The following is a 12,328-nucleotide window of genomic DNA, read 5'->3' on the forward strand; positions in this document are numbered from 1 at the left end:
GTAATAGTAAAAAGGAAATCGTTTATGATGGAAACATTGTAATCACGTTGAAGCTGGAACACAAAGCAGGTTATCTTCAGGGCGACGCATTGATTTAGTACGTGGGCTAATCTTCAAACAAGAAAAGGATAAGGAAGCTTACCGCCGGTTGGAGTCCACATCTCCTCAAATTTTTGCGCACTATGGATGGAGGTTTACAAATCGAAATACTTCGTAGTTCTGTCTATGGGTGTGAGCTTTTTCAGTTTATCAAATTGTGGTTTTTACGGTGTGTTTTGGGAGGTTTATCCCTCTATGTGTGACTAGTAGTGTGGTTACTTCATGTAAAAATGTTCTATGTGACGGTCTCCATTATCTAAAACATAGCAGTGCCAAACATCTCTTATCCTAAAATGTTAAGTAGAGCTGATGTACACTAGAGTGGAGTTGTGCCAACTGCCAAGGAAAAGCAGGGTTGAGGATTTGGCCCTGTTTGCACAACTTATTTTTAGCTTCTTCACAGATTTAAGCAGAAATTGTGCTAAACTGGTAGCTTCTCCAGCAGCTTATCAGTTCAGTTGTTTCTCAGAATAAACTAAAAGCAGCCAATAAGTAGAAGCTGTTTTTCACCAGCTTCTTATAGAAGCTGCTTTTCTAACAAGCAGTAGCTGTGCCCAACAGAGCTTTGGGCTGGACACGGAAGCATGATGGATCAATTCAACCATGGGCTGAGTACAGCGCAAAGATAGTTCTGTGTTGGCCATGGACATGAACACATGGTGCTCTCGGCCGGCGCCTCTCCCAAAAGCCCACTGCGTCTGGGCATCCCAGCCCGTCCCACAACCCACAACCGGTCGGCCCACGAGAAAATACCGAGATCACCGCACAGCGCACACCATGGCACGTCTCGGTCCGTACCGACAGAAACGCACTGCACCGCGGCCGAGCAGAGCCGCGACGGTTCCTTGATCGATCGATCACCAATTGACGCCCAGGAGCCCAGCCTCGCCTGCTCCTTGCCGAACCGAGCCACCAATCAGTCACTCACGCTGCACCCCCGGCCCGGCCCCGCGTACACCCTCTCCCAAGTCCCACCGCTCGCGCGCCGGCGATCAGGCAGGGGGCTCCCAGGTTGTACTGCGGTGATGGCTACGTCGTCGACACTGGGCCAGACGCAGCGGTACGCGGCGGGGGCACTGCTGGCGCTCGCGCTCCGCCAGGCGCAGACGCACCAGACCGTCCTCCTTGGCTCCCACGGCCTCGACGACGAGCCCCACCCCGACGCGGCCACCGCAGTCGAACCCGACGCCCGTGACCTCTGGACCCACGAGTCCCGCGGCCTCCTCCGCCCCGTCCTCAGGTGACGACGATCGATCATGCATTGCATGGTCCTTTTCATTTCCCGGCCCAATGCAGGCGTTCTAGCTTACCCATCAACTGCATGAGGATATGTGAGTGGTTCATGTACGTGTAACCTGACACAGTTTCTTGTAGGTTTCTTGAGATCGACCCGAAGGCCTGGGTCGGGGTGGAGAAGACGGCCGCGTCGTCTGATCCCAAGCACCACATTGGCGCGGTACGCACCAAAGCTTCCGTCTTCCATTCACCACGATCGTCCTAGTGGCAAAACAATTCATCTTGAACTGAACTACTGTGTGCGTCCTCTTGCCGCGGATGCAGTTCCTTCGCAAAGTGTTCGAGGACGAAGACGACGACGAGAAGGCCCGGTCAGAGCGATCCGATCACGAGCTGGCGCTCGCCAAGGCCGTGGACGCGATGGCGATGGGCCTGGAGAGCGGCGGTGTCGGATCGGTGGCTGAGGCGCTCAGACCGGAGAGCCACGGCTCCGACGACGACGACGGCGACCCGGCGCTGGCGGCGTCGACGCGCACCAAGGACTACCGGAAGATGGCGGTGCTGTACATGCTCCTCTCCGCGTGCGTCGCGGACGTGAACATGGCCGAGGAGGGCATGGGGTCCCCGCGCGTCACCAAGGGTTACGACGCCCGCCACCGCGTCGCGCTCCGGCTGCTGGCCACCTGGCTCGACGTTACCTGGAACAAGATGGTTCGTCGTCCATTGCGCACCATGCATCTAGCACCGCTAGCTACGACATTGCATACGCTATATATATCGTTGCATTGCAATTGCATCCAGTCGAGTATCGAGTGCGGTTTTGTGATCGGGTATCTTGGCATTGTAGGAAGCTGTCGAGATAATGGTTGCTTGCTCTGCTATGGCTGCAGCAAGGGAGGAGGAACAGTCACGTGAGAATTCGTCACCGAACAGCAGATGGGAGAACTGGAAGCGTGGCGGCATCATCGGCGCAGCTGCACTGACAGGAGGAACATTGATGGCAATATCTGGGGGTATGGATTATTCACATGAATTCATAGCAAGGTTCATTTGAAATGTCAGATCTTGCTAAGATTTTACACTGTGTGGTCAGCTCTGCTAATTTTTTTGGCATTTATCCGACAGGCTTAGCAGCCCCGGCAATTGCTGCAGGGTTCACTGCTCTAGTCCCAACATTGCATACACTTGTGCCTCTAATAGGTGCTAGTGGTTTTGCTGCTATAGCTACCGCTGCTGGTCACACTGCTGGCTCTGTAGCAGTTGCAGCATCGTTTGGAGGTGAGTCTGACGAAATGTTGCCTGGCCTTTTTTTAGGATTGCCTCTCTGGCGACACTTTTCTTCGTTTCATATTATGGTGTAGTTTGGTTTACGGAATATAACGTAAATAGTAACGGTAATGATTTACGCTCGAGTACCAGCGGTAATAAGTTTGAATAGGCCGGTGTATCAGTTTCTAGTATAGTATCTCATTAAGATTGAATTTAAACAAACATAGTTTAACGTTATCAGTTACACATTACGTTTCAAATATATGAACCAAACAGTCTTCCTTGATTCTTATCCGTATATCTAGTACTACCATTTACTGATTCTTGGTGAAAATATAGTAATCGCCATCAGTGTCATTGCCATCGCCATCGTAGTAGTAATAATAGTAGTGAACCGGTTGAATTTGGGATAAGTGAAGAAATAGGAAACGTATTACTGATTTTTATGCATCTATGAACTGGTACTAAACCCAGAAGTCCCTGATCATGAGTCCATAGAGACTAAATCACCATCTTTTGAAATCAGCTGCTGGAGCTGGGTTGACTGGGACAAAAATGGCCACAAGAATTGGAAACGTAAAAGAATTTGAGTTCAAGACTATCGGCCAGAACCATAGCCAGGGTGTGAGTTTTTGTTCTCCTTCTATGTGCACTGTGACTTGCTTGGTGCTCAAATGGTCTAAACGGGCACAAAGCAAGCTCTTGTCTCCAGGACAAGCATATGAGTGAAATTTGTTGATCAGATATTCGTTACTGTTTTTTTTCTCTTGCTTTCAGCGCCTAGCAGTTGGCATCTTTGTTTCTGGATTTGCCTTCTCCGAGGACGATTATTCAAAGCCTTGGGAAGGATGGAAAACTAACTTAGAGAGGTACATATTTCCTTAGCAGTGGAATGGTGAACACTGCATTTTCTATGCAGTTCCATATTACAGAAATAAAAAAAAATCATTATCAAACATAATGCATCTTGAATAAAGAGCTCAGATAACATGGATAGAAGTGAGTTTCTCAAGGTCACTATATGTGTCGAAAACAGTTTGCAGTGCATTATCGTTTTGAAGACCGCCTTGTATAACTAGAGCATAGTTTTTCTTTCTTTCTTTCTTTCTTTCTTTCTTTCTTTTTTTTTTTTTTGCTGATATGATACTGGCAGGTATGTTCTGCAGTGGGAGTCTAAGCATGTAATTGGCGTCAGCACAGCAATACAGGATTGGCTGGCATCAAGTAATTTCAACCTGAACTAATAATTGGCGTTGCACTGTTCCAACATCCACTGAAACAAATCTGGTTATAACTGTAGGGGTAGCGATCGAGCTGATGAGGGAAGGTGCGATGCAGACGGTGTTAAATGGCATCATTTCAGCATTTGCGTGGCCTGCTACCTTGGTATCTGCCGCGGACTTCATCGACAGCAAATGGTCTGTTGCTATTGACAGGTAGCGCTGCACTAGAAACTCCATCTAGTCAACCTTGCTGGTTGCCTGCACTAGAAACTCCATCAGTAAAACTGAACGTCACTGTTGAAACTCCATCAAGTTAGTTTACACTATGAGGTTTCGGTTCTTTCTTAAATCTTGCCTCCTCTTAACGGAGTAGCTGATCCGTTGACTAGATAGATCTAGTGCGTGCTTCGGCTTGACTGATCTGGTGGTGGATGCGTCCAGGTCAGACAAAGCTGGGAAAATGCTTGCTGATGTTCTGCTCAAGGGACTGCAAGGAAGCAGGTTCTTCAATTCTACCTACGGTGTACAGCACTTTGTGTTCAGTAGACTTGTTTCTCTGTGGATCTAATGTTGGCACCGTCACCAAAATGACTGCAGGCCTGTCACTCTAGTCGGGTTCTCGCTGGGGGCTCGTGTGGTTTTCAAGTGCTTGCAGGAGTTAGCGCAGCTGGGAAATAATGGTACGTGTAAACTGTCTGCAGTTCTGCACGTTGGGAAGTTAGTTTATTCTGCTGACGTGGTTACGTTGTGTGACTTGCAGTGGGGATCGTTGAGAGGGCGGTGCTCATCGGTGCGCCGGTCTCAGTTCAAGGTGAGATGTGGGAGCCTGCCAGGAAGGTATGATAAATCCCAGCTTCTTTTCCGGACCAGCTCTGACAGACTTCCTTCTCGTGTAAATTCTGCATACCTGTGCTGTGCTGTGTGCGCTCCCTGAAGAAACCACAGCTCCTGCCGTTCTTGCATCTCCTCATTGGCATTGCCTCGCTGCAGATGGTCGCCGGAAGGTTTGTGAATGTTTACTCCACCAACGACTGGATCCTCGGCGTCACTTTCCGCGCTAGGTACCCACCCACCCACCCATGCCTCCAGTGTTTCCGAGATCCAGCTTGCAACATGGCCGCTGTGGCTGTGATGACTGACAGAATGTTGTACGCTGACTCAGCTTGTTCACGCAAGGTTTGGCCGGCATCCAGGACGTGCATGTCCCTGGAGTAGAGAACGTAAGTGCTCTTGGCATCCAGTAACATCAGCAAAGCTTGTCTCTAACTGCACCCGTTTTTACTTGAAGCACAGGTCGACGTTACCGAGCTCGTTGTCGGGCACTCTTCGTACTTGTCGCTTCTCCAGAAGATTCTAGACCATCTTGAGCTAAACACCTACTACCCTGTGTTCTATCCCTGCACGCCCAGGACAAAATAAGGAGCGCCGTGAAATGCCCGTGCAGGGGGTTACATGCTGTGTTTCAGAGTTTGCACAGCTCGCAGCTAGCCTGAATTTAGCGGTACACTAGTAAATAAAGGGATGTTATGCTGGAGTGCCTCCAGAAAATGTCGTGGTGTCATCTGCATTTTTTTTTGGCAGATAATACAAATATGGACCGAACAAGACATAGAATTTTATGTGGAAAACATTTGCAGCAAAAAAATCTAGATCATCTACCGACAGCCTTTCATGGAATACAATAATTTGTCTGTCTTCCTGTGGACTTATAAAATGTATATATAGCGCAGACGAACTTCAGTTGGATACGAAAACAAATTCGCTCAAGACTCACATTAGAATTTAGATCATATTCCAACAAACTACTCCTAAGACAAATTTAATCCGCAGGTTATGTTGATCATCAAACATTAAAATCATTTTGTCAAATGGGACAAGATCTATTTTTCTTACGATCTTCCTCTTTTTTTGTGATTGATAATAACACAACCAAAGCAAGCAAATATAAAAAAATACTTTGATGTAAATATGCAATCTACTTGTTAGGGTACATAAATGTTCCCATGATGTGAGATCATAGACTTAAGCCTCCCCTAACTCTATAATCCACATGATTTCTATTTATGACCGAAACCAACAAGATAGCCACTTGATAGGATCAATAATTTAAAATTAGGTGGTTTTTGGTATTTGATAACTTTGGTCCATAAAATTCTCCCCCTTTGGAATCAAACACCGAAAAGGAAGATATGGTAAGAATATAGGAAGCAATTAAAAGACTTGCCCTCTAAAAAGATTACCCCCTAAAAGATGTGAAATATAGTCTAATCAAAATTTGGAGAAGACATGTAAATGATACCGATAGTGGAATGAAACCACTTGTAGAACTTGAAAACATTTGTACATTTGTAGTGGAAGCTTATTGTCTTTCTCCGGGGATTCTATTTTCCTTCAATGAGACTAGTATATATAATAGACTTGAAAACAAGTATTAGTATCAAAGACTTAGATTATACAGTAACCTCCCTCTGAAGATGTGCATACAAGTTTTAAATACTTGTTGGAGACATGCACTTTGATTTTGAGAACAAGAGGTGCAAATTATCTATAATCCGAGCATTGACACATATTAGACAAAATGACACCACTTGGAAAGTATAAATTTGGAATCAAAGCATTAGTGTCGTCTATTTATAACTTCTGATTAAGTTATGTGCCTTGCTTAACTAAACATTTTAAACCGTAGAGGTTTGCTTAAGAATATTAATTGAAAAACGAGCATTCCTACCATATGATTGACCTAGTATGCACGCAACACTAATCAAAAGTAAATACCACATGTAAAACTAAGCATGTAAGGTAAAAATAGATGCAAGAAAATAGATACGCATATCTAAATAAAGTTCAATAAATCTAGTTACCTGAGTCATGGGTGGAGAATTTGGGTCCAAAATTTTCACTAACCCACCTGGCAATAGACTGATCTGATATGATGCATCCCATAATATACATCCTAATTTTGTCAAGTCTCCAAATTCCCCACAGTCTTTCGGACTTCTCACCTCCCTCTCGGGACCCAAACTTTCTTGGTGCTTTTCGTTGTTGAGATAATCTCATTTGGCACCCAGATACGTTTGGCCTCCTTTCCCTTGTTGGCTTGTTTGTTGGCCTTGATGGCTATCATATTTCTATTATTATTCTTCTTGATTAGGTATGGTGTAGCCGCCTTTTTGTCCACCTAGTTGATGTAGGTGTTAGAGATTTTGCTTGTTTGCCTTTTCTTTTGCTTCTCCCCGGTCTTCGCCTTTCATTGGTAAAACTTGTGGCCTTCCTTGTGGCATAGCCAACAAAATGTAGGTGTAGCCACCTTTTTGTCCACCTAGTTGATGCAGTTTATCCCTCTACAAGTTTGTTCACTCAGTGGTGTTATCATGTGTAGGTTGGGTTTGTTTGGCTTTGCCTTTCTTGTCGTACAAAGTCTTGTCTAGACAAGCCACTTCTTGCCTTAGTTGCTCATTCTCCATTGCAATCTCATCCGAACATATTTCTATAACAACATTCTTAACAAGAACTTGATTGCTGGGATTAGAATCATTAATTAAATCAACGCAAGAAGTAGAAACATCTTTCTTAATGATTTCAAGAATGTTAACTAAAGATGATCCTAGGGTGCTACTAATGTTTTCTAGCTTATTAGTTAGCTCGTTATTGTGAATGTTAAGAATCTCCATTTTCTAGCAATTTTCAACATTATCCTAAGAGATAGCTAAATTAGCTTTAAGTTTTTCACTCTTTTTAACAAGACTATCATCAGTAGTTGAGGATGGAGCTTTAAACTCTAATTGCTCAATTTTAGTTGTTAGCTAACAATTCAAATTTGCAAATATTTTAAAAAAAATTAGCAAACATTTATAATCATTTTGAGGGTGAAGCAACTTATTTTTAAGGTTTAAGTTGAGCTTTTTGTTTAGTGCACACATCCTCAAAAAACTTAACGGCATGCGTAAGTTCATCTAATAAGGGCTTTCCCTCACCATCACACATGTTATCATTGTCATCAATAGAGGATGTGATATTTGATTTATCTCTTACCATAAGGCATTTGTGAGATGACCATGAAGAGATGATAAAGAGTGGTGGCTGCGAGTCCTTGGAGGGTTATATTCGCTTGAAGAATCATCCCAAGTCTTGACACTTGTAAATGCATTGCCTTTGCTCCTCCTCTTCTTCGGTTCAGTCGAATTTGAGCAATTGTCCCGGAAATGGCCCTTCTCCCTAAGACCCCACATCCGAAGCATCCTCTCTTTCTTTCCTTTTTCATGTCAATGTTAAATAGAAGATCCTCGACCTGCAGGGGCACACCTATTTGATTAATCTTGTGAATCATCCTCATTACTTTTCTAACACGTCGGACCGTTTCTTCATCCTCGGAGGATGATGTTGAGGCTTGATCATCTTCATCATTGTAAGGAAAATGGACCCCTGCCCATTTGTATAAATGATTTTGGTGTTTGATGATCAACATAACCCGTAGACTAATGAGTTTGCTAGTGTTTATATTTGTAGTTCATAGGATGCTAAAGTGACTTGGACTAAGGCATTAAAGAAGCAACCAGTGGCGGACCTAGGATTTTTACATAGGGTGTGCCGCAACAAAATTTTCATGTAGAATTCTATCTAATGTACATATAATTTCATAGTAAATTTGGTAAACAATTTGATATATAGATATAAAGTTTGACACTCAACAAATAAGCATAAAAATTGCATACATTAAACATAAAAATTGCAATAACACTACTTATCTGGCATGCGCTTCCTCAACACCATAAAAGTTTCAATTATATCTTCTTCATTCACTTGGAAGAAAATATCCCTCTCGATGTATGTAACAAGACAATCATCCAAAAGACTATCACACATCTTGTTTCTCAATTTAGTCTTCACCAAACTCATTGCAGAAAATGCCCTTTCAACACTTGTTGTCGCCACCGGCAAAAGCAATACCAATTTGAGAATCAAATAAACCATATCAAACACATTATATCTCTTTGTTTCAACAAGCTTAACCGAGAGGTCCACAAGATTAGTTATGTATTTGAATCTACCATCTTCTCTTATGCCATCAATATAATTGTCAAGTTGCAAGTCAAGTTTTAACAAGTCAGTGCTTGACATACCATTAGGATAAAAATCAGCTAGCTTTCATACCTTGTGTGCATCAAAAGAAGCAAAAGAGTTGGAAGGATCCAAGGCTGACATACAAGAAAGCAGCTCCATATTAGCCTCACTAAACCGACTTTCAAGCTCTAGGCTGATTTGATCAATGACCCCAATATATACTTCTCTTCTGAAGTGTTCATCATTGGTTTGGTTATGAACAAATCGTGATGATCTTCCATAAGGCTTATAATTTCCATCCATAGCACGAACTTGGATATCATGTTTGTTGCAAAATGAAGTGATTCTTTGAAGGAATTGATCCCAACCATTAAGCCTTAATTGTTGCATTCTTTTCTTTGCCACATTAACAAGTGAAATTGCATTGATAATATCTTGCTCCCTTCTTTGCAAACACACTGATAAATCATTTGTATATCCAAGAATAACAAACATTAAGTGTGCATCAAAAACAACGTCAAATATCTCTCTGCTTCTTCATATTTTAGTCACTACAAAAACAATGGTAGTAAATCAACAATCAATAAGGCAAAAATCCTAAATCCTAAACCAGCAGGCAGCAACTCGTACCAAAATACCAATCACCAGAAGCAGCAGGCAGCAACTCGCTAACTCGGCAACTCGCTAGGAAGCCGGCTCGGCAAGCTAGGACCCCAGGTCTCCAGCAACTGGCGTTTGGCACTTTGGCGGACAGCCCTGCTGCAGCAACTGGCGCTTGCGGGTTGTGGTCTGTCGTCTGGCGTCGGTCTCGGTGGCGTGGTGTCTCCAGGCTCCAGCAACTGGCGTCTGCCGTTTGGCGCCTGGGCGGTCTGGTGGACGACCGCTCAGTGCCAGCAGCCAATTCTCCAATCTCCAGCCGCTAGGGCGCTACGCCGCTACGAATAGGCAGCCGGACAGTCGTGGAGTTGTGATAACTGAAGCCTGAAGGACCGGGGAGAAGTTGAAACAGGCAAACAACCTTGGACTTGCGGCTAGCCTTGGACTTGCGGCTATACGAGTGGGGTCCCTGGTGGGCCTAGCTTAGGGTGTGTCAGGGCCCACCCGGACCCCCTGTGGGTCCGCCACTGGAAGCAACACCTCAAAAGAAGACATTATGAAGACATAATTGAAGATCAACAAGTATCAAGTAAAGTCCAAGACATGGCGAAAGTGTTGCCACGAGAGGATCGTCCGACTGAGAGCACCGGACTGTCCGGTGCACCAGGGAACATTAGCCCAACGGCTAGTTCTTGGTGGCACCAAGGAGGAGAGCCACCGAACTGTCGGGTGTGACACCAGACTATCTGGTGCAAGGCTGACAGCGCCATCGGTCACCTGCAAGATCCAACGGCTAGTCGTGCACTAGACAGGGCACCAGACTGTCCGGTGTGCCGTAGAGAGCAGCATCTTTTCTCCAACGTCTATATTTGAGTTGGAGCCTATATATATTTCACCTAACTGGTCATTTGAATGTGTGGGAGCCCAAGCAACCTACCAACACATGTCATAGACATTTCCAAGTGCTCAAAACACCCAATGCTTAATAGAATCACTCGGTGATTAGCGTAGGTGCTTTGCGAAGTGCTTAGGTTAGTTAGACCGCTTATGCGGTTGATCTAGGTGATTCCTAGTTAGTTGAGTGAGTTTAAAATAACCCATAAAACCCCTCGTCTCTTGTGTAAGCCGTTGTAATTGTACCAAGTGGGGCGAGAGTCTTACGAGACCGTGACAACCGAGTTTGTGTCACGGCTGCCACCGTGTACCAGAGGGAAGATGGAGTGGAGCGTCCGAGAGGAGCCGGAAGCGGAGCACCACTTGCGCGTGGAGAAGGCCCACGGCTCTCTACAGAGTTACTCGGCAGTGGTGCTTGGCCCTCGCGTGTGCTACTCTTTACGTAGGGGCACCAATGAGAATTAGTCGGGACCTTGCATGGTTCTGGATACCACATAAGCTCATCTTTTACCCCTCATGTTTCCAATATGCATATGCTTTCAATTTTTTAATTGATGTCTCTAGAATATCTTTTTCATAATATGCATAGATAAAGGAGATGTCTAGTCTTTTCTTCATATTTCGAGTCTCTTGCTTGTTTTTAAATTCATGTTTTTCAGTTAGAGAGAGTGTTCCGACAGTGAAGTACATCTTTTTCATATTGGGGGAGATTGCTTCACCAAATGGGGAGAACTTTCTTTAAAAGGGAGAAAAAATTTAGAGGTCTCAAGCTTTTTATCTTCATATATGCGCTTAATATCTTCGTTTTCAGTGTTTGATTCCAAAGGATGAGAATTTTGTGGACCGAAGAAAACCTAAGTATATCAATCTTTCAAAAAAAATATGATCATGCAATTGATTATTTAAGTTGGTTTCGATCCAAAATAGGAAGTATATAGATTATAGAGTTAGGGGAAGGTTTAAGTCCATAATTACACATTGTGGGGACATTCATGCATCTTAACAATTAGATTGCATACTTACATCAAGTATTTATTATTTTACTTGCTTTAGTTGTGTTGTCATCAATTACCAAAAAGGGGAGATTCTAAAAAAAATGGACCCAATCCATTTAAGTGATTTTGGTGTTTAGGGCTAGTTTGGGAACTTCATTTTCCCATGGGATTTCTATTTTTCCAAGGGAAAATAAACTAATTTTCCTTGGGAAAAATAGAAATCTCTTAGGAAAATGAGGTTCCCAAATTAGCACTTAATGATCAATATAACATGTGGACAAATATATTTGCAAGTGTTTATGTTTTGTAATTCACATGATATAAAGTGGATTGGACTAAGGCTCTGACAGTGCAACATCTAAACGAAGACATTAAAAGACCTAAAGAAGGCTTACAAACATTCAACACAAGTCCAAGACATAAGACAAAAAAGGCCCAAGCAAAGAAGATTGAAGAATCAAAAAGTGGGTTGTCGGCTCACGCATCAGACCGATCCAGTGGTGCACCCGCAAAAAGCATTTTCTTTGGCTCTCGACCAACTGACGATCCAGATTAGTCCGGTGGTGCACCGAACCTGAGGTACAATGGCTAGTTTCCAATAGTCATCTAAGGGCTTGTTCGGTTAGCTCTCAATCCATATGGTTTGAGTGGGATTGAGTGAGTTTAAATCTCAAACAAGTTAAAGTTCTTCTAAATTTTTTCCAACCCATACAATCCATATATAATGGGAATAACCAAACAAGGTCTAACATGGCAGTCTCCCAACCGACGGCACACCGAAGCTCTGCGCTGTTGCAAAGAAATCAATTAATTTTGTAAAAATTTTAAAGTCGGAATATGGTAGCGAATCCACTTTAATAAACATGAATCTTCTATGGATTTAGATAATGGGTTTAACCACTGGCTATTGGTCCGGGTGGGTTATTCAGTTAAATTATTATATTAGGTTGGGTT

General features: G+C 43.7%; 1 protein-coding gene across 1 annotated transcript; it reads left to right on the forward strand.

Moving 5' to 3' along the window:
- Positions 1-1,016: 1,016 nt before the first annotated feature.
- On the forward strand, positions 1,017-5,523 carry LOC100191613 (putative DUF726-domain family protein). Its single transcript, NM_001137042.1, has 15 exons — positions 1,017-1,339; positions 1,474-1,555; positions 1,660-2,046; positions 2,183-2,348; positions 2,461-2,613; positions 3,131-3,228; positions 3,382-3,473; positions 3,758-3,828; positions 3,905-4,040; positions 4,269-4,328; positions 4,425-4,507; positions 4,588-4,664; positions 4,818-4,888; positions 4,990-5,047; positions 5,121-5,523. Exons 1-15 carry the CDS (start codon positions 1,125-1,127, stop codon positions 5,244-5,246), a joined length of 1,875 nt encoding a protein of 624 aa, NP_001130514.1. The 5' UTR covers positions 1,017-1,124; the 3' UTR covers positions 5,247-5,523.
- The last annotated feature ends 6,805 nt before the right edge of the window (positions 5,524-12,328 follow it).

This window comes from Zea mays, chromosome 1 (assembly GCF_902167145.1).
Source record: "Zea mays cultivar B73 chromosome 1, Zm-B73-REFERENCE-NAM-5.0, whole genome shotgun sequence".
NCBI lineage: Eukaryota > Viridiplantae > Streptophyta > Magnoliopsida > Poales > Poaceae > Zea > Zea mays.

What these genes read in the sequence shown, in the direction of transcription:
- LOC100191613 (NM_001137042.1), top strand. Translation starts at nt 1,125, where the DNA reads ATGGCTACGTCGTCGACACTGGGCCAGACGCAGCGGTACGCGGCGGGG. An exon ending in ACAGGATTGGCTGGCATCAA is followed by an intron (nt 3,829 to 3,904) that starts GTAATTTCAACC and finishes TTATAACTGTAG; the next exon opens with GGGTAGCGATCGAGCTGATG. An exon ending in TGTGGGAGCCTGCCAGGAAG is followed by an intron (nt 4,665 to 4,817) that starts GTATGATAAATC and finishes GCCTCGCTGCAG; the next exon opens with ATGGTCGCCGGAAGGTTTGT.